This window comes from Bidens hawaiensis, unplaced genomic scaffold (genome assembly GCF_021521415.1).
Source record: "Bidens hawaiensis isolate Kalapana, Puna unplaced genomic scaffold, B.hawaiensis_p1.1 tig00043021_1, whole genome shotgun sequence".
Lineage (NCBI taxonomy): Eukaryota > Viridiplantae > Streptophyta > Magnoliopsida > Asterales > Asteraceae > Bidens > Bidens hawaiensis.
The window spans coordinates 5,899-29,328 of NW_027497640.1; the positions used below are offsets into that span (position 1 = coordinate 5,899).

The following is a 23,430-nucleotide window of genomic DNA, read 5'->3' on the forward strand; positions in this document are numbered from 1 at the left end:
AAGCGAAAGGACAATTCAAACGCTTGAAGATATGCTCTGCGCTTGTGTGATTGACTTAGGCAGAAGTTGGGACAACCATCTTCCCGTAATGGAATTCTTGTGTAACAATAGCTATCACACACTTCAAGTCACACCGTTCGAAGCGTTATATGACCGAAAATGTAGGACGCCGGTATGCTGGTCTGAAACTGGAGACAGTCAATTGTCTAGACCCGAGATAGTCCAAGAAACCACCGATAAGGTTTTGCAAATCCGCGAATGACTTAAGACGCACGAGACCACCAAAAAAGTTACACTCATGTCGTCGTAAGCCGTTGGAATTCGGTGTAGGAGATAGAGTTCTATTAAAATTTCGCCATGAAAAGGCGTTGTTCGCTTCGGTAAGAAAGTAAAACTTAGTCCTCGATTCGTAGGACCATTCGAAATACTCGAGCGAATCGGTATTGTCGCATACCGTTTGCGACTACCCGAGGAAATGAAAGGGATACACGATGTATTCCACGTCTCTAATCTGCGTAAATGTATGGCCGATGAATCATTGTCGATGCCTTAAAAAATGTTGAAATTAATGAAAATTTAAAATTTGTAGAACGACCAATACAAATCGAAGATTCAAAAACAAAGAAACTTAATAGACGAACGTTGAAATTAGTTAAAGTAAATTGGGACTCATGAAGAGGCCCAGAGTATACTTAGGAACTTGAATCCGAAATGAAGAAAAAGTAACCCCACTTGTTCTAAGAAGCAAATCTCGCGAACTAGATTCATTCGAAGGTGGGGAAGATGTAACATCATGAAAATTTCGGACCAAAATTGCCAATTTCAAAACATGAAGGGCTAAAAAGAAAATCTGCCATCTGGGTCGGTCGCGATACGCGACGACCTTAGGCCCAACGTCATCGCATATCGCAATGACATGGTCTGACATGAGGCACGTGTCCTGCCACGTGTCCCTACATGGCACAAAGTTCACCACGTGGCACCGCATCTGCCACGTGGCAAGGCTAATGGTGATTCAGCAACCCTATGTCACGATATGTGACGAGGGAATCCTTTGACCATCACGTATCGCGATGGTCTGGCAAACTTGCTTATAAAAGTAGGCCATCGGCCCTCCCATTCAACACACCAAATCTCACACATCTTTCTCTCTCTAAAAATACTCTCTCTCACTAGAAATCACCTCATAAAACGTGACATGACGTACCTCAAAATTCGTCCCTTAAACCGATGATACCCCAAAGTACCGACGACGATATCTCGAAGAAAGTGTCACTAAGGAGACAGGCCGACGACCACCTCGAAGTACGTGCCAACAAGTCGTGAAGATTGGAGTGCATCGATTTTCGTGCCAAGGGTGTGCTGATCAAGAAACTCAAGAAAACGTGACGCCGTCGAAGTGCAGCCCAAGTTTCTAGGGTTTTTATAAGCCAACAAAGGTAGGTATAATGACAAATAAAATATAATACAATATTAAAGGCTTAAAACCCTAAGTCGAGTATATAGTCGATACCTCGAAAGTAAACAAAAGAAAACATAACAAATAAATATAAAAAAAGAAATATAAAAGTAATATGATTCTTTGTTATTAATATTTTTTAAGTTTATTATTATTATTCATAAATACTAAAGTAAAGTACAGTATACGTTTCTTGAATAAGAAGAAACGTAGTGTTTAAAGAAAAGTAAAACAAGTACACCTAGAGGTTTAACTTGTAAAAAAAAGAAAGAATATTTAAACTAAAGGTCATAAGCCAGATTAAAGATTCGGTATTAATAAAAGGTTGTACTCGTACTATTGGTCTGAGATAACCAGGAAGAACCGATCAGTGTATTGAAGCTGATCTTTTCAAAGAAAGGTGAATACGCCCAACTTAATAAACTTGTTTAATAGATTCAAATAAATGAAATGAATTACATGAGATTATGTATCTTTAAAACATTATAAACAAAGGTAACTGCTGGCCCTCAGGTTGCGAGTACGTTTTTTTGGATCCTCTCATATGTGGTAAGTTGGTGGGCACACCGTGCAACACTTGTTCATTTGCCTCCGCCACGATGGGCCGGACCTAAGTTACGTTCGAGTGAGGGTGATCATGTGTATACCGATGGTATCTAAGTTTTATCGAACGCTGCGGTGTTTGCTGAGCGGTTCAAGTAGAGCTAAGTTTATAATTGTGTTTTGTTTTAACTTGATTATTCCTAAGCCACGATGGGCCGGACCTAAGTTATGTCTCGAGGGGTAATCAAGTAAAAGAAATACTTTATACGTCAGCTTATTCACCAGCATGTGTTGTTGACGTATTTTTAAACATTTTAAAGGTAATGAAGAATATTCGCTTGAAGCATCGAAGTGGAATAGGCGATCTGATGGCTCAGTTCATTTTTGTTTAATGTTAAACTTAAAATGGTGGTTTTGGATAAACAGGTAATATTTGTAAACACTTAACGGGTATTTTAAAATCCCGTCTTTTGATTGTAAATAATCATATTTTAATCCACGCTAATATTTCCGCACAAACCCTTAACTCTGATTTATTTACAAAAGAGGTATCAACTGTTGGTCACACGCCCAGGTCTAAGATGGGGGTGTGACACAATGTATCAGGACCTCCAACAGAAACTTGTTCAAAAGTTTGGAGATTAAATCAAAAGCAGTGAATACATTGCTACAAAGAGGCTCGTTGATGATTAAGGTGGCAGTTCTAGTGGACGCAAGACTTCTAATATAGACGCATCTGATCCACTAGAACAATATCTCTCTGCACCTCCAAGAACTGCTGAGCAATCAGACGGACTTCAAAAGAAGATCCTGATCATGAAGAACTCAAATCAAAATGGTGAATCTTCTAATCATCCAAACAGGTTTATCGTTGAGCTCAAGAAAGGGTTCTCCGACAAGTATGGTGATAGGTCTGGAGTTATGTCATGGGAGTTCGATGTTGACAAATCCATGTGGTGGGTAAAGTGAATGTCCGGGACCACTGAGTATTATAAGAAGATGAAGGACTTTGGATCTTGGACGAAGGTTGATCTTAGTGACCTAATCAATGCTCCATTTCACAATCCAAACAACAAGAGGGCTATCAACTTTTGGAACTTATTGAGGAAACAAGTTCTTAAAGGATTCCCGAATATGTCAACAGCTGAGTCGTTTTTGAAAAAGGCCAAGGGAGTTAGAGACCCAAAGACTGTAAAGACTATGGTCAACGTGATGTGGCCCGCCACCAACAAAGCATCTCACATTCCTCTATCCACGTCTATTCTAGAGGGATCACTTGATGAGATGCAGTTCTGGACGTACGACAGTGAGACTGCTACAGTTGTCATTCATCTACGATAGGGACAGTTTAGGTTCTTCAATCCACGTGATTTGCTGACATTCCATGAACGAGACATCAAGACTCTAAGAAAATTTCAGATCGTTGCTGAACCATTGTTTGAGGCTGCGGCGAAAGAATACACAAGGATGGTGGGATCGATTATAAGAACGGGTTTGTGGTTTGGAGGATACAGAGAAGCATATGCTAACATTCTAGAGCATGATTAAAGGTGAAGATACTAACATTGAAGTTGATATCATATTGAAATATCCATTTTAAGGACTTACAATCCTTCATTTAGTTTTCACCAAAATTCTTCAAATTGCCATATAGCATTTTCTAACTTCTTTTTCATTATTATTTAAAAAAAATAATATTTTCATCAAAAACATCCGCTCCCTTCAACATGCATTCTTAGAAAACTTAAAGGGCATTTTGTGTAAGTTTTTTTACAAAACAAAAGATTGTTTTGGAAACTTAAAGATGATTATTAATATTTGTTTATTATATTTCATAGAATTATAATTACTTAACATTAAACATAACATAACATATATAATTCCCCGATTTATCTAATTTATCGAGATTTATGGTGTCTTATATATTCAAACGTAACTAATGTCATGTGTATTGATTATACCCATATTACCAGTATTTTAAAATTAATCCACTCTAATATTTATTTACTTTAACATTACTATAACATAGTTACAACAATTAAGGATTTAAAATTCGGTTCCCATTTTTAAAATCATTTCCATTATATTTGTATATGAATTTATAGCTACATAAATTACATATTTAAGCTTTCTTGCATATGTATTGTATTTTCCGTTGTCATTATTTTTTGTTGTTTATTGTGTGCAGACATGCTTCTTGGATTGTTGCAAGGGCAACAGAAAATGTAGAAAACTTATATATCTTCTGCCATCTTTATGATAGACAATGAGTTATAATTTGGCATGTGCATTGTAGTTTGGTTATTTAATTTTGGTTGCATCATGAGTGGTGATATGAGCCATGGCCATTATTTTGCTTAATCATATTGAGGTGTAAAGTGTTAGTATGTTTGCTTCTCTTTTCATAAATCTTTGTTCATGGTTTTTTTTTTTAATTTCTGGATGCTTAATCATAATACTTTGTTCATAATTGTAACTATAACATTTAGACAATTTTTTAGAATGTGTATAATTTGGCAATTAACTTAAAATATGACTTTTTTTATATAATCTTTTATTGATTTCGGTTTTTTATTATATGATTTTGTTGAATCGGGTCTTTTTTACATGATTTTTGTTGGTGTTTTCAGATTAAAAAAAAGTTTTGTAAAAACGTTTGTTAACTACTATAAAATCATGTTGTTTAATTTTATTAAAATTAATACTAATGTTGAAGTTTATTAAGACACAAGGTTAATAGGTAAAAAGTTAAAATTTAGAATTAGACAAGTTGTTAACAAATAACTTTCGAAATTTGGATGATAAAAGAGTCTTTGCCTCAATCTAGACTGGTTAAATCCAGGGTTAAAATGCATACAGAATTTGAATTGTAACAAAAAAGAAGAAAAACAAGAAGAGTTCTTTCAAAATTTTGATGATAAAAGTCTTTACCTCAATTTAGAATCTATAATATATATAAACGAATACACAAAAATCATACGTGTCGCGATGTGGTCGCTCCACCCCTTTATGGAAGCCATCAGATTGCTTGATTTTTAAATGGAGGCTTCTCATGCATTTAACCCAAATTCACGGGTATGGATCTTACCAAACCCATATATTCCTTAATTGGGTTATAACATCTCATTAAATTAAAGCTTAATCTCACCAAATACTTGATGTAAAAATCCTATAAAATAAGGATATATTAAAAATTAATATATGATATTTTTAAAATATATTATTATAAATAAGAAACAATTTTATGGTAAAAAAAAAATAAACGGGTCTTGGGTCTCACCAAACTCATATTTAAACCGGGTTATAACATCTCATTTATTTGTGAAACCTTATCATCAAACCATAAATATATTCTTAACTTACATATAATAAATATAATTAAAATTCAAAAATCATATAAATACTATAAACAAATAATATAAAACAACCTCCGTAATACGGTGATTTTAAGTTAATTAATAAGAAAATAAAGTATAATAAAATATTACTAAATTGAATAGTAAAATATATTATTATAAATAAGAAACAATTTTATGGTAAAAAATAAACGTGTCTTGGGTCTTACCAAACTCATATAGCTTTTAAATCGGGTTAAAACATCTCATTTATTTGTGAAACATTTTATCATCAAACCATAAGTATATTCTTAACTTACATATAATAAATAAAATTCAAATTCAAAAAACATATAAATACTGAAAACAAATAATATAAAACAACCACCGTAATACAGTGATTTTAAGTTAAATAATAAGAAAATAAGGTATAATAAAATATTATTAAGTTGAATGGTAAAATATATTATTATAAATAAGAAACAATTTTATGGTAAAAAAAATAAACCGGTCTTGGGTCTCACCAAACTCATATAGCTTTTAAACCGGGTTAAAACATCTCACTTATTTGTGAAACCTTTTATCGTCAAACCATAAATATATTCTTAACTTACATATTATAAATAAAATTAGAATTAAAAAAACATATAAATACTAAAAACAAATAATATAAAACAACCTCCGTAATACGGTGATTTTAAGTTAATTAATAAGAAAATAAAGTATAATAAAATATTATTAAATTGAATAGTAAAATATATTATTATAAATAAGAAACAATTTTATGGTAAAAAAAATAAACGGGTCTTGGGTCTCACCAAACTAATATAGCTTTTAACCGGGTTATAACATCTCACTTATTTGTGAAACCTTTTATCATTAAACCATAAGTATATTTTTAACTTACATATAATAAATAAAATTCAAAAAACATATAAATACTAAAAATAAATAATATAAAATAACCCCCGTAATACGGTGATTTTAAGTTAATTAATAAGAAAATAAAGTATAACAAAATATTATTAAATTGAACAGTAAAATGAATAGTGTTTTTATGATGAGGAGAAAATTCCCTTTTTAATATATATACTAAAACATAAAAATTCTTACATGTCGCGATGTGGTCGTTCTCAATTTTTTTTTTTTAGAGTCACCAGATTTGCTTGATTTTTAAATGGAGACTTCTCATGCATTTGACCAGAATTCACGGGTATGGGTCTTATCAAACCCAGATATTCCTTAAACGGGTTATAACATCTCATTAAATTAAAAACTAATCTCACCAAATATTTAATATAAAAATCCTATAAAATAGGGTTATACTAAAAATTAATATCTGATTTATTTAAAAAAAGATATATATTATTTATAATTAAAAAACCAATTTTATAGTAAAAAAATAAACGGGTCATGAGTCTCATCAAACCCATATAGTTTTTAAACCGGGTTATAATATCTCATTTATTTATGAAACAACTTATCATTAAACCATGAGTATATTATTAACTTTCATATAATAAAAAAATAAAAATTCAAAAAATAAATAAATATTATAAACAAATAATATAAAACAACCCCGTAATACGGTGGATAAAATTAGTGGTTAAATAAAGGGTTAAAATGGATCAAAAATTTCATTTGCAACAAATAAGAAGAAAAAAAAAAGAAGTTAAGTGACTTGTGAATAATATTTTTTTTCAAGTTTAACATTTTGTAAATACTTATACTTTTTTTTGTTATTTTATTTTATTACAAACCCGTGTATTATACGGGTTCTAACTTACTAACTACTATAGGAATATGTGGTTGATACGTCAAATGCTGTTGCGTATGCTGCATGACATAGACTTCAATATTAACGAAAATTAAGATAATAGTTGAATATAATAATGTAATGTAAAATAAGATTACGTATTACCAAGGTTTATTAATTGTTAAGCTACCAGTTGTTATTATGAATTTAAGAAGTAATGCATATATAAAGATAAATCCGCACATAGTTTATTCGTTGGTAACATATTCTCGAAGAACCCTTATTTGTTTTGTGAGTGATTTTAATTAAATTATATAAAGCCGATCGATCCGGAATGATCCCAATCTCTATCCGTATTACGTATACCTCATTCATCCAATTATTAATTCTTGAAGACTCCATATTTGTTTAATTCTGCATAATTTTAAATTTCATGATGACGATGGGAACAATCCAATTTCTACTAATGCATGACTTAATAATTTTTAATCATAAAGTGATAATCTTTATCTTCAACATGAATTTACATATAGAAAAAGTCAAAAATCACAACCTTTATCTCCAATTGTATAACAAACGCCATTGTTTATTTTATATGCTAATAATAATAATAATCTAATATTGCACTCAATCTTTTTCTTCCATTATTACTTTAAAACCTACAATTTTCTTAACCAAAATTTCTTTCAAAGAAAACCAAACTTGATCATGGCGGTGTCGGTGGAGCGGTATAATACAGGCGGGTTTGTGGATGAGATGAGGGCTGTGGCTATGAAGTTGCATAGTAAAGATCAATCTAAGGAAGGTGAAAAGGAAACTCAAGGGAAACCATGGCCTAAATGGGAACCTACCATTGATGGTTATTTGAAGTTCTTGGTGGACGGTAAACTGGTTTATGATACCCTTGACAAGATTATTGATAAGGCTGATTTCCCTGAATGTGAGTTTTTTCTTTTTTCTTTTTTAAATTAAAAGAGGATTGATATTTTTCTTTCCATTTTTGATAAATATTGTTTTTTTTTTCTTATTCACAATTAAACATGTTTATACATTTGATCTCACAAAATGATATGTATTTTGTAAAAAGTTTTTAATAGTCATAGAAACATCCAAACGATTTACAATCAAGTAGCAGGTAAGCGGGTAACAAGCTGACCTTTTATAAAAATATTGTTTTATTAACAGAAAACATTGATTTTTTTTATCACAAATAAACATGCTTACATATACTGATCTCACAATTCATTAGAATTTTGTGTAAAGTTTTCGTCTTTTTCATGAACTAGTTTTTATAAAAAGCTATATTTATTTATATTTTTATGTAGAAAAGATTGATTTTTGTAAAAGCTGATTTCTATTACAATCAAACATTTTTAGGCATTTAATCTCACAAAGAATTAGAGTTTTTCTTGAAATGATTTTTATAAAAAGATTAATATTTTTTCAAATAATGGAAAAAAGTTTGATTTTTATATATGTTAATTAAGACTGAATTTTTATTACAATTAAACATGTCTATACCTCTTATCTCACAAATTACTAAAACTTTTTGTATAAGAATCTGGTCTTTTTTCATGAACTATTGGCATGTAGATGCTGAGTTCAGGAACACAGGGCTGGAAAGGGCAGGAAATCTGGCAAAAGATTTAAAGTGGTTCAAGGAACAAGGTCATGTGATCCCTGAACCTTTATCACCTGGGCTGGACTACTCTCTCTATGTGGAACAACTATCAAAGAATGACCCACAAGCTTTTATCTGTCATTTTTATAATACATACTTTGAACACACTGCGGGAGGTCGGATGATTGGAAAAAAGGTAAGATTACAGTTAGGGTGTTCATAAACCGTTGAATTTAACTGACCGAACCATCCAAACTGAAGAAAGTTGGGCGACTTGGTCTGTTAGAAATATACATGTTGCTGTTCACGGTTCGGTTTTAATGATATGACAGTTTCGTTTACGGTTTGGAGCTTCAAACAAGTCATGTAAACCAAACCGGCTGTTTCACATTTTTTTCTTCTCATTTAGGAATATCTATCTATCTATCCATCTATAATATAGGGGTGGGACCTAGAGAGAACTCCTCTTAAAGAGAGAATTAGAGAGCTAGTAAAGAATTATTTTTAACTATTTTAAAAAAAATTATTTTGTGATTTTTTTTCTTTCCTCATTCGAATAAGGTGATATTGATACTAAAAAAAAACTTGTCGGTGTAGTACTGTAGTGCATTTGTGCACTAATGCCTATTGCATATATACAATAGTGTTTTATTGCATATAATACAACGCAATTGCATTATCCAATACACACTATTGAATATATGCAAATACGACACTAATAATTGTATGCAAAACACATTATCGCATATATGTAATACAAAACTAATGCACATATGCACTAAATCGATTTTTTTTTACTTTTTGTATATAATATAACACTATTGCAAATAAACAATACAAACAACTATGTATATGTTATTCAACACTATTTCAAATATCAAAATGCACACTATTGCACATATGCATTATAAAAAAAGTCGATGTATTGCATTTATGCATTACTCGTTTATTTTTTTTATTTTTTTTGTGGTGACGAATAACAACATATAAGAAGTATGAAAGGAAAAAAATTCTAATTTTTTTTTTAATTAAATTAAAAATACTTCATTATTAGTTCTCTAGTTCTCTCTATAAAATGGAGTTCTCTCATAATCCTCTCCCCTATAATATATATATATATATATATATATATATGTATATATATATATATGTATATACACACATAAACGAAAGCTGCCTAAATTCTCTCAAACCACCAGATTACTTTATTTTTAATGAAGGATTCTCATGCATTTGACCCGAATTCATGGGTATGAGTTTCACCAAACCCAGATAGCCCTTAAACGGGTTATAATATCTCATTATATTAAAATTAATCTAATCAAATACTTGATATGAGAAATCCTATATACTAAAAATTAATATGTATTTTTTAAATATATATATATATAATTTATAATTAAGAAACAATTTTATAATAAAAAAAATAAGTGGGCCATTGGTCTCACTAAACCCATATAACTTTTAAACCGGATATAATATCTCATTTATTTGTGACACTTTTTTATCATAAAATTCTAAGTATATTATTAATTTTCTTACAATAAATAAAATTAAAATCCAAAAAATTATATAAATATTATAAACGAATAATGTAAAACAACATATGATAATGCAACTAAATTACAATACATGTTGCGCGCAAAAAAAGGCGGGGGGGGGGGGGGGGGGAGAAAAGAAAAACTATAGAATTAAGAATCTTAGTATTATATATATATATATATATATATATATATATATATATATATATATATATATATATATACGAAATCCTTGAAAGCTTTCTGGTTACTTTTTACATTCTCTCAGGTCATCATATTGTTTTATTTGTAAATGAAAGTTTCCCATGCATTTGACCCGAATTCACGGGTATGAGTCTCACTAAACCCAGATAACGTTAAACGCGTTATAACATTTCATTATATTAAAAATAATCTCACCTTGATATGAAAATATTATAAAATAGGGATATACTAAAAATTAATATCCATTTTTTTATAAAAAAATATTATTTATATTAAGTAACAATTTTATATTAAAAAACAATAAATAAGCGGGTCATGGGTCATGCCAAACCCATAGCTTTTAAACGGCTTATTACATCTCATTTATTTGTGAAACCTCCTAGATTATTAATTTTCTTACATTAAATAAAATTAAAATCCAAAAAATATAAATATTAGACACGAAAAAGAAACACAATCCCCAGTAATATGGGGTATAAAAATTAGTAAAGTTATATAGACGTATATTATATTTTAGATTCTTAATAATTTTTAATTTGATTCAATATTATAGTTTTGAAAAAAAAGGCTTTTTGTCAAACTGTGAAAAGAAAGCTGTAAAACCATGAAAGCAGCTGGTTTGGTTTGTTTATTTTTCAAAAACGTAGTTAGCCGTCTGACTGAAAATTGATGTCAAAATAGACCAAACCGGACCATAAACATCACTAATTGGAGTTGTAGACGGTTTAAAGATTAAATATGCTATTTTGTGTATATAAATTTACGTTTTTATGTAAATTTTATGCAGGTAGCAGCAATGATATTGAATGGTAAGGAACTTGAATTCTACAAATGGGATGGTGATCTTTCCCAACTATTGCAAAATGTTAGGGAGAAGTTGAATAGAGTTGCAGAGGTAATTTCATAGTCAAAACTAATAACTTTTAATTTGACAAATTATAATAAATACTTTTTTAACTTCTTGTCTGATGCAGTGTACTCTAGACAATTCTTACAAATTAGAAGTTGTAGATGTCAAATCTTTAGAAAGTACACCAAGTTTGAACTCTAAAGTCAAAAGTGTGGTTTTGCTATGATCTAATGCAGTTTTTATGGTTTAATCAGAACTGGACAAGAGATGAGAAGAATAGTTGTCTTCAAGAAACTGAGAAATCATTCAAATTTAATGGTAAGATTCTGAATTTGATCTTGGCGTGATCATGAAAGGAGCTTGAATATTGTTGCTTTTAATAGTCTTCAATTGTATAAACATATGCCACATATTGTACATAATCTTTCTCTTGTATAAAGCTTTGAAATAACGTAACTTGACCAGAAATTGGACTCATTCAACTTATAAAAACCAAAAGAACTTAATAAACAGAAACAACAGATTCATCCCTTTAGCACTGATCTCATGTTCGAATTTTACTTTCATTGGTTTGCTACCATAAGCTTTTGATGACCATCTGCCTAGCACAACCTGCCATTCGCCTAACCCAGTTAGTTAACAGGGTATTAACAGGGTCCTGTAAATTTTTCGGTCATGTGTTCTCATGGTTAAATTAAAAAGGTTCCAAGAATATTTAAAAGATCATTCAACAATAAATGTTGCCCCTTTTTATTGACATGTGTTTTGAGTTTCTTATCTAAAAATTATTCTATTCAGATACATGTCACATAAATAAATCTTAATACCATTATTTGTATTTTCCTGCCTGGATCAAACTACATTCAATTCAGGAAAGAAAAAAGTGGTCACGGAACGAAATGGGTTCATACTGTGACTAATAATGAAAAATATATTCATATTAGTCTATGCGTTGTGATCGTATGTTAGTGGGTCGAAGAAATTTTTACACCCAAACATGAAAATCATCACACATGAACACAAACACGACATGTGTTCGCGGGGGCGCATGAACATAACATATTTAACCCGAAAAGATTGTTTAACTTTATTTTGTGCATATCCATAACCTAAATTCTAAAGTTACATAATTAATACCTTTAAAAAGCAATTATGTTTAAAATATGACAATATATTATTGAAGAATACCTTACTGGTTTATTTGGGTACCGAGATGAAGAAAGAAAGTAAAACACAACAAATTTGGTCGTTTTTCAAGAGATTTTTGGGTTAACTATGCTAATAAACTTCAAGATATGTTATATAGACAGAATCTTATACCTACAACGGGGTTTAATTGATCAACTTTGACTAAAAAAGTCAAACGTTCTAAAAGTACAATAAGTAAGAACCAAAAATATTTATGCTGCCATTACTCAACAAATTGATCAACTTTGACTAAAAAAGTCAAACTTTCTCCAAGTACAATAAGTAAGAACCAAAAATATTTATGCTGCCATTACTCAACAAGCTCAAAGATCCAAAACAAAATGCAAAGCCCAGAAAGATGAAACCTAAATTGTATTAATCTTTTGGTAATTATTACAATTTTTTACTTTCTATACAACAAATACACACTTGACTCAAAACCAATAAATTCAATCAATCTTATCAAAAAGTAGTAAAACAATGAATATCCTACAAAAACTCTACAACTAATCCTTAATTAGTACATTGAGCATCAGTACCATGTTGCACACGATGAGTATACCCAAGGCCAAAAATGTAATTCTTAATTTCTTTTGAACTAGTGTTACTAGCTTGCAACAGTCTTTCATCTTTCTCATATATCTAATATGGAGCTTCACCTTTCTTTATTGGCAATAACTTTTTTGCCCCTTTTAACATGATACTCCTAACCTTGAACATCTATTTTCACAACCAGCACACGTTTGTTCTCGGGTATCATTTATCGAGTTGAACTGATCTTACTTGAAGTTCGATTTCTTCGTTCTATTTAAATGCCATTTTAGCGCCCTTTGCTGAAACCGCAATATTGTCTAGCCTCCCAACCAACTGTATCACGTCCAAAGAATTAATCCAGAAAAACTGCAAGCCCATGAAGAATCACAGATGCAAATGTAGTATTGTCTATCAAAATGGATCCTACCAGCTTGTATGTCGGGTCATACAAGCCATATAACCTTTTTTACCTATCAAATGGTACGGCCCATATGATGGGACGAAAAAGGTCATATGGCTCGTATGACTTTGTCAATGGGCAAAGCAATCATTTCTTTATGTGTCAAAACATTATAAAGGTGGCGGGCCTCATGATTTGGCCCTCATACGACCTGTATGACTTTTTCACCCGATCATTCATTGGTTAGTTTTGGGTTTCTGAAAACATCTCGCCTTTTGTTTTTACAATGGCATATTCGATTTCGATTTTTACGGGTTTTTTTCGTTTGGGCTTGAAATTTTTTAGCCGGAAAGAAACCGGTCATCATGCTCGGATTTGCAAACCGACCATCATGCTCGAATTTTAGAAATAGGCCATCGTGTACGGTAATGGAAAACCAAAACCAAATAGTTGCATGTATGCCCTCATGCTCGGGTCGTAATTAACATCGACTGGGTACGGATATTGAGGGATCAGTTGGGTGGTATTCAGTTGTGGATTATTTGGGTTGGGATTGTTTGAGTCTGGTTGTTGGGAATACTGACTGAAACCGAATATACAATTATTTAATGGATTCGTATTTGTGGGTACATAATGAAAGTGAAGGTGAAACTGAAATTGAAAGATGATGAAGATGGTGAAGTTGATGGTTTTATATAAATAAAATTGTCTTTTTTTATTTTGTATTTTTTTAATATTAATGTTGTTCAACGGTCAATTTTTTTTAAAAATGTGCCATGCCAAAGTTATGTAGAAAATATTTTGAATAAAAATCACCAAAACTCGAGGGGGGGGGGGGCGTTGCAGCCCGGTGTTTTTCGGCCCAACACGCCGCTTTTTGTGGCAATTACCAACGGTCTAATGGAGGCGAAGATGAAAATGAAGATGAAGAGGAAGAGGGTTCTAGGGGGTGGTGAGTTTGATGGGTCAGTTTTTATTCCATACATAAGATGGGATCTAGAGAGTAAGTGGGAGTGAGTGAAGTTTTGTTTGGGTTAACGAGAGGTTAAAAAAGAAGATTAGACATTTAGACATATTGACACCGAAAATCATAAAATAAATAAATTTGCACCTGGTTAGGTACGCTAGCGGTTACAACATACAAAAAGAAAAAATTCTCATAATGACCTAAATAAGTAGAGAGTTCAAAAAATGACTCCAATAAAAGCCGACCCCTCAACTCACCACCCTCAAAACCTACTCCTCCAACAAAAAAGAAAATGACTCCCCCAATAAAAACATTAAGAAATGTTTAAATCGTGGTATATTTACTACCACATATTTATTTGTTAATAATTCCAACAATAAAAGATACAGATGTAATCACACATTTCTTACCCGATTAGGTCGACCTAGATGAGACTCAACCAATTACCAAATACTACTTCAAGAATCTGATTATCATATCAATTTGATGAGACAGATGAAAAAGCGAAACAACAAGTTCATCACCACTAGAACACATATAGATGATGTAACAAAAGAATCCATGTTTGACATTAAAACTCAAACACTTCCTCCTTTGGAACAAGAGGGGTAACATGTCAAGCGGACTTATGGTTGTGTTCTGGCGGCAGCAATTCGAAGAACAAAAGGTTCATTTGACCGGGTTGTGTAGCAGGAGCACTGGATACGAGCATCAGAACTTTGATAGGGTTTTCAAAGTTGTAGCAGGGGCATTGGTTCAAAAGTCAAATGGTTTTTGGTGAAGATAATTTCGAGGAAATAAACAAGTTGAAGTTAAAAAAAGAACGATCTTCATTCGATTAGATGACCAGAATTTCAACCAAATGAGTGGATATGCGACTTCATACGACCAAGTAAATTGTCGGGAATGGGTCATGGAGGTAGTTGAGTTCGGGAGAGCCGGAAGAACACAATCATCGATGAAGAGGAGTTTCGGGAGGTCAAGACCGATATGATGTAGACTAAGATGATGAGGACCGATATGGTCAAGATCTGTTAGTGTATGATTTGGTATCCGTAGCCAATCGCATAAGTTAGAAATAGTTTAGTCTATATATTTATTGTAATATGGCCATTCGCTATGGATTGTATAGCGAATGGGTCCATTCGTTATAGACTAGGCTATTCATTAAGTTATAAGCCCATTCGCTATGAATTGTATAACGAATGGAGACCCATTCGTTATGCAATATAACGAATGACTTATCCGTTAAGGTATTACCCATTCGTTATGGTAACATAACAAATGAGGTTAGTCTAACGAATGGGAGTTGATGACCTATATATGGGCAGCTACTACTCATTGAAAAGTAGAGATCCGAGCTTAATTTATCAAGGTACCGTTACCATGCCGGATTCTCTGTAGCTTAAGTTATTCATCATAATGTATTCTACCATAAAGTATCAATAAAGTATTTCCTTAACATAACATATTTGTTTTCTTAACGTATCGATGTATCGTTGTTAGTGGCTAGATATTGGCTCATAAACGTGTTCAATAGTGGTATTAGAATAGACGGCTGCTCTCAATACGTCAAACTAAGGTATCAATCCTGTCAGAAATGTGTTCTTCGTGTTAATCGGGTTTGGTATAATTTGGTCAGATTTGGATCAAATTAAGGTATTATTGATGGAATTGAAGGCTGATTCGTGTTTATTGATGCAACCCGCATCTTCCTGTGGATTTTGGTGATTAAATATGGTGAATTGAAGAATCCACCATTGATGAAGATGATACTGTTTGATCAAATTGATAATGATTCAGTGGTTTTTATGTTAAATTGATTATAGGTTCATGTTCGTGATGTTAAATCCGAACATTCGTTGTGAATTTCATGATTAATTATGTTTTTTTAATTGAATCTGCCATGGATGAATCTTGATTTGCAGATTCCAGTGAAGAAAACCATTTTCCCGACGATATAAAGGAATTTTCCTGCGATTCACGCTTTTTCGGTGAACAGTAGCAAATTTAACAACCCATTCATTAATTTACTTATGCCATTCGTTATGGGTTTCTTAACGAATGAGGCCATTCGTTAATGTATTCTTGCCATTCGTTAAGGAATTATTTGGTCATTCGTTAAGTATTCTTGCCAACGAATGTGGATATTCATAGCGAATGTGGACTTATTCGTTCAACTGTTCTAACGAATGAAGGTCCTTAACGTATGAAGGACATTGATGTGTGTTTAAAGGATGTTTCTTTCTACGAAACTAAAACTAAGCTTTAAATTTATAAAACGGATTTTCTTAATAAAACTACACACAACCGGCAAGTGTACCGATCGTAAGTACTATAGAACTAAGGAAGTCCGAGTATCGAAAACGAGGACACGTGAAAACGTCTATGATCACTAACCCTAGAAAAGAACTTCCTAAGAATAATATTTTTAAATTAATTTTTAATTATTAAACTACTTAACCTAACTTACTTTAATTAAATTAAAAGACTTAACTTAACAAGACTTAACGAAACTTTACGAATGAGACTAACAATGGAGAAAACGTCTACCTAGGTGAGAATCCTATTAAAGGTCTAATAAGTTAATGGAATGAATAATCTCACGACATCGGTATCTAAGGATGACACAACTAAGGTTCGCTCAAGAAATCTAGATCACCTCTCGGTCTCACTAACAAACCCTAACTTACACTTAGTTGATTTTAAGATCAAACCGAGAAACGAATTGCTAATTTGTTCTAATGTCGAGTCTCCTCTCGGTCTCACCGACACACGACCCTAATGGAAAAGAATACTACACAACCAAAGATAGAGGAACAATTTGGTTTAACTTAAACTAGATCAACTAATCGCTCACAAACCCAAACCCAACAAGAACCGAACCCGCTCTCGCGCGATCCTAATCCTAACAAGTTAAAGCTATGAGACAAGCTTACCTCCAATCACCTCTCGGTCTCTAAGAATGTGCCTACCTGCTGAATTTAATCAATTAACGCACCCACTAAAACCCTACGGTTGTACACCCCGCAAACAATCTCTAAACACAAAGTAAAGAGTCAAACAAGCAATAATCAATCAGAACTAATTCAATCAATCAACGCAAGAGGTATATGAGTATAATTAATCAAATCACAGCCACTAAACAGAACCTAATTCAATATTAAACCAAACTTTCATTAACAAATCAAGTCATAATGATCAAACAATCCATATTACTTACTAAAACTTAACAATATTCATCAAACCTAGGTAGAACTAACAAGTTTAGACTAACATTATTTTTGGACAGCAACAATAACTCTTAATAAACACCATGTTAATCATCATAAACATCATATTAATCATCCAACAATCTATCAAGATCATACACAATCCAATCTTCAATTCAATTGCAAAAGAAATCAAGTTTAAAGATCAAAATCAACAAGTATGAACCTTGAACAAGAACACAAAGTTTATAAATGATTACTATCAATTTATGGCTGAAATAAACGATGAGGAATGATTCCAGATGCTTTCCACAACCACCCTTGATGTTAATCACCTTCTCCTAGCCGCCACTAAGCCTCCACAACTCTTTTTTCTTTCTTTCTTTCTTGCTGCTGCTAGTTCCGATCGGCTCTCTTAGGGCTGGTTAGGGTTTTATTTTTTTTAATTAACTTGATATATTATTCAAGAAGGCCCCTAGAATCTTGAAACTTGAAACTTTTCTCCCTTAAAACTCATAACCTACAATAAATTATTAATCTTTGTAAGATCATGCAAAAACAAGCCATAACTCTTATTTATTATACTATTAAGCACTTAAAACATGGTAAAAAGGTACGGAAAGTAAGTGTGTTTTACAACACATCAGACATTCGTGAACAGGTAACGAATGTGGATTGGTTAAATAATATGGACTCTGGCTAATTTATGAGACCCATTCGTTTAACTATTCTAACGAATGAAAATGATGATAACGAATGAGGTAATTTTATAACGAATGAGGATATTTACGTATGTGGACTTGTTAATGAATGAAGACAAGCTTAACGTATGAGATACTGATCTAACGAATGAGTGACTGGTTGATTATTGGTGATCACGATAACGTATGGAGATAAGAATGAAGACTCATTAGTTCTTTGGGACTCATTTGTTATTGGTTAAGTTAAAAAAAAGAGTATTTTAGAAAAATTTTCTTAAACGAAATTTTTCTGGGATATTCTTAATATATTGGGTACTCTTCTTGCAAACTTCGGTGACATATTTTATGGCCAACTTTTTACGCGTTTCTACTGTCAAAGGGGGGGGGGGGACCACGAGTAATTTAAAGAGCAGTTTGCTTTTGAGTTTTGATGATTGTTCAAGACCTTCCTGAATTTGTTTTTGACCAATCCATAATCTGACACACACACACTGATACCCACATCAACATCTGGTTTGGTAACTGTCACGAAGAAATACAATATAACAACACAGACTAATATAACCTATCATTAATCCACGCAACAATGGTTCGGTTTACTTGGTTTGTAGATTTTTCAGTTGGAATCGAACCGGATTCAGGTAGTTCAAAAAGTCAAAATTTTTTTAGTATTTGGGTCTGCCCGCCAGGTGTTAGATAAAATGTCTCAATGAGTTAATCGGAATTTTTGGGTTTACGGAGAGGGGAGAAACTGGTTTTCTCCTCTCAGTTTGGGGTTTTTACTCCCAAAACTCAGCTCGAGTTTGTTTGTTGGCCTTTTTGTCGTGTGGGGTTATGACCAGGGATCATATTGTCAACGGAGGCCCATCGGGGGAGGTGGGCAGGGGCTATTTAGAAAGTTTTTGGGTGTGCTCGTCTAGAGGATTCCAATGCTACCCGGAAGGATTGGTTGGGTCCAAGGGGATCCAAAGGTTGGTGGCACATATAAAGCGGCTACACCTATGTTCGGATGAGAAGAAGTGCGCTATGCGGGATGTGGTATCCAGGGATTGTTATCGTTTTGTTGTGTTGGCAGATGCTCTAAATATTGCCAAACAATGGTTGTGTGGTGTGTGTATATCTTTGTAGGACCTCAAGCAAAACTGACACCATGTAGACAAATTTATCAAGTTCAAGGTTGATACGGGAGGGGTGGAAGACTTCCTTGTGGGGATCCCTAAGCCACAACTTGCAATAGATGTAGGTGCTTTGGATGAGATAAATTTGGACACGACCCTCCTTGACTGTATTTTCGCACTCCCATTAAAGAAAGTAAAACGCATCCCTCCAAGATGTCGCATGGCATTTGCCCAGGCCTTATCTTTTTCATTGTGCAAGGTGGTGTCTAGGACAGAATCCACTGAAGAGTGGGTTAGACTTTTGATATTTCCCTGTTGCACATTACAAGTTGTCAAGCCTTCCAGCCGACAGGAGCATAGGTCGGGGGATAGGAAATCCTTACAATGCCATTCTATTCGGCAGGCCTTAGTAACTTGGGGAGATGGAAGCGAACGATTTGATCTTATCCTATCGCTCTTTAACCAACCGATGGATATGGGATCAAGAGCCGATGAGGCCTCCTTCGTGGGTGATCATTCGAGGGAGGGCCTCAATGCTAAGAAGTGTATTCAACAGGTTGCTGACGGGCACATCAAAGCCGCACTTAAAGTTTTGTGCTCTTCGGGTGTTGCTCCTCTTGGTAACGCTAGTATGAAAGAGTTGCTTGATAAGCATCCCATCTTGCCTCCTCCAGCTTTTCCTAGGGCCTTACTCTCGGATTCCCCTTTGGTTGTGGACATTTAAAGTGTTTTAAGGTGTATTAAATCTTTTCCTAAAGGGATTTTTTGTGGGAGTGATGGGCTTAGGGCAAAAAACAATTTTGGATACCCTATGTGGGGAAGGATCTGTGATTGCCGTTAGGTTGCTCAAAGCTATCACTGAGGTGGTTAACTTGTGGTTAGGGGGGAGATGCCCTGTTTCTTTGGTGGATTTTGTGGCTTCTGCCCCCTAACGCCACTGCTTAAGCCCGACAATGGGATTAGGCCTATTGCCTTTGGCGCGATATGGAGAAGGCTTGTATCCAAAGTGGCTATGAGGAGTGTTGGAAAAGAGATGTCAAACTACCTTGGTGATTTTCAATTCGGGGTGGGGATCCTGAGTGGAGCGGAGGCAGTGCTTCATAGCGCGAATAGATTTCTTAACATGTTCCACTTTCATGGGTCGTTGGCTTTACTTACTGTAGATTTTTCCAATTCAATCAACTTGGTGGATAGGACCACACTCTTGTAGGAGGTTCGTGCCAGATGCCCATCTATTTCCCTATGGGTTAATTTTATTTACTTGCAACCAGCTAGGCTATATGTTGGGAATGATTGTATCCAGTCAACTACCGGGGTTCAACAAGGCGATCCTTTAGGACCTCTTCTCTTTGCATTAGCCTTACATCCCCTCATTCATCGGGTAGAGGATGGTTGTAAGTTACTTTTCCATACATGGTACTTAGATGATGGCACAATTATAGGAGACGCCATTGAAGTGGATAAATCCTAGGATATTATTAAATTTGAGTGGCCAAGTTTGGGGCTTGAGCTTAGTATTAAAAAGGCCGAAGTATTTTGGCCGTCGTACATTGGGGTAAAGGCAAAAGTAGGTTTATTTCCTATCGGTATTGGGAGACCGGAGTCAGGGGTAAAACTCCTTAGAGGAGCGGGTAGCCGGGATGCTGGGTTTATCAGTATTCTAGCCATTACTAGAGCTTTAATAGAAATTGAGCTAATGATATGTCTTACTCGCCTGTGTGACCCTTAATGTGAGCTTCTCTTTCGTCACTCATGTACGGGGGTGACTAAGTTGTTTTTCGGACTCCGAACATGTCAGCCTATGTTTGTAAAAGAAGTTGTCTATGTTTTTGACAAAGGTCTTCTAGCGGCGATTGAGGATATTGTGGTATGTGGGGGTCCAATTTTTTGGTGATTTTCAACGGAGACTGGATTCTCTCTCTATCCATTTTGGTGGTTTAGGATTATGATTAGATGAGGATGTTTCCACTATGCTTTCGTAGCCTCGAGAACACAATCTTGGAAGTTACAGGACCACATTTTGTGTGATTGTGGTGTTGATGGGTTAGATTCCTATTTTGGGTGTGCAATGGAATGTTTGCACAGCTCTATTCCTGATCTTGATCTTGGCGGGTTCACTAATAAGGAGACCGCCCCACACCACCCCCCCCCCCTAAACCCCAAAATGCTTTGCCAAGTGCCCTATATAGTAAAACTGTCTAAAGTTTGGCATGCTCTCTCGTTAGAGAACGGTATAAGAATTTATTCAGGCTCCTCATGCTCAAGACTTTTAAACTGTCAGCCCCATCGAATGGTTAGGACATCACATGTCAACAATGGGGTACCGAGCCATCCTTAAATATAGTTTAATGATCCCCCCATTCCTAGTTGATGAGCTATGCCCGATCTGCTGTAAGTTTGTTTAGATAATTTTGATGAACATGCGGTTCATTGCAAAGAACTCCCAGGGTTTAAATATAGACATGATTTGTTCAGGGATGTCCTTTGTGGTGTGTCAAAACGAGCGAGAATCTCGGCAAAAAAAAGAGGCTCCTATGAATTTCTTATCGGATCCGTGTGAAGGAAGGTCCACTCTTCGACAAGCGGGCATTCTCATGTTTGGATGGGCGGGGGGGGGGGGTGATCATGCTTGCGTGGACCTTACTTGGGTGTCCCCTCTTGTTGGGCTTATAGAATCCGGGTTTGTTGCTAGTCAGGTGGTGCTAAAGGCAGAAGCAGGAAAAATTGCTAAGCACGAGAAGGCGTGTGTTGAGAATCAACAGGCCTTCATTCCTTATACTTTGATACATTTGGGTCACTTGCCCCCGATGCGGCTACCTTTTTTAAAAGAGTTCAGCGGGTCATGCATAGTAACTCAACGAAGTCGAAGATCGATAACTTTGTTATCAGTAGGATTGCTTTTGTCATCCAAAAGGGGGCGGCGGCGGCGGCGCTGCTTATTTCCCGCTTACTTGCCCCTCTATTGTAATTGGATCCTTTTTTTAGTTAAATGAAGTATCCCTATTTAAAAAAAAAGATGGGGAGATAAACTTTCATATGAGTTTATTTGGCTTGTATCTTCTTACGTTTGCAAGGTTTTCTTGAAGAATACTACAATTCGGGTGGTAATTCATGATTGAAAAGCTACGTTTGACTGAGTTCCAGGCTGCAATTGTTCTTCAATTTTTGATTGGTTTGTTCGGGAATGAAACCTGACTATGTGGGATACGAGTGTTTGTCTGTTTACTTCTTTCTAAGGGACTTTGATCCTTACTATGTTGGCTACGAGTATTCAATAGATTACTTATGTTGAAGGGGACTATTCTTGAACGAGTTGATCTTACTAAGAAATATATGAGTCTTGTCATTGGATTGAAGAATTTGATCTTTTAGGGTTTATTAATAGAGGTTGGAACTCTGAATTATATGCCCAAAACATTAGTTCATCTAAACGAATGGGATGTAGAAGAGCTTCAAAGAGTTAATTTGGGATACACGTTATCAAGAGAGGAAACACCGAAGTGAAAGATGTTGAATGATCGGGTTGTTCATGAAGATGTGTGACGAGGTTAAACGTAAAAATATGTTTTCTTTACCGGTGCTAATGGATAGTTGATGACTTGCAGCTGATTGTTAAATGATTGAACCATATCATATGCCAGTTGGATGATCGAGATGATCACATGGAGTTGCTTACTTTAAGGGGGAGATCTGATACGAGACGTTTTGAGTTATTGGTTTGCTTAAAGAGACTAAATATTTTTCTATCCGCACTAGCCCGAGAATCATCGATCAAGGAGGAGTTTTGACTGATGATTTACAGTTAAAGTATTCGATACCTACGAAAAAGAGGGAGTTTGTTAGTGCATGATTTGGTGTCTGTAGCCGATCGAATAAGTTAGAAATAGTTTAGTCTATATATTTATTGTAATATGGCCATTCTCTATGGATTGTATAGCGAATGGGTCCATTCATTATGGACTAGGCTATTCGTTAAGTTATAAGCCCATTCGCTATGAATT

At 34.1% G+C, this 23,430-nt stretch overlaps 1 protein-coding gene across 1 annotated transcript; it reads left to right on the forward strand.

The window, feature by feature from the left end:
• The first annotated feature begins 7,796 nt into the window (after positions 1–7,796).
• On the forward strand, positions 7,797–11,912 carry LOC143594036 (heme oxygenase 1, chloroplastic-like). Its single transcript, XM_077073459.1, has 4 exons — positions 7,797–8,033; positions 8,687–8,910; positions 11,247–11,354; positions 11,564–11,912. The coding sequence occupies exons 1-4, from the start codon at positions 7,802–7,804 to the stop codon at positions 11,654–11,656; spliced, it is 657 nt and encodes a 218-aa protein (XP_076929574.1). The 5' UTR covers positions 7,797–7,801; the 3' UTR covers positions 11,657–11,912.
• The last annotated feature ends 11,518 nt before the right edge of the window (positions 11,913–23,430 follow it).

Excerpts from the sequence above, each read along its gene's own strand:
- LOC143594036 (XM_077073459.1), top strand. The coding sequence starts at position 7,802 with ATGGCGGTGTCGGTGGAGCGGTATAATACAGGCGGGTTTGTGGATGAG. Across the intron at positions 8,034-8,686 it reads TAAGGCTGATTTCCCTGAAT|ATGCTGAGTTCAGGAACACA; the intron begins GTGAGTTTTTTC and ends ATTGGCATGTAG. Across the intron at positions 11,355-11,563 it reads AGTTGAATAGAGTTGCAGAG|AACTGGACAAGAGATGAGAA; the intron begins GTAATTTCATAG and ends TGGTTTAATCAG.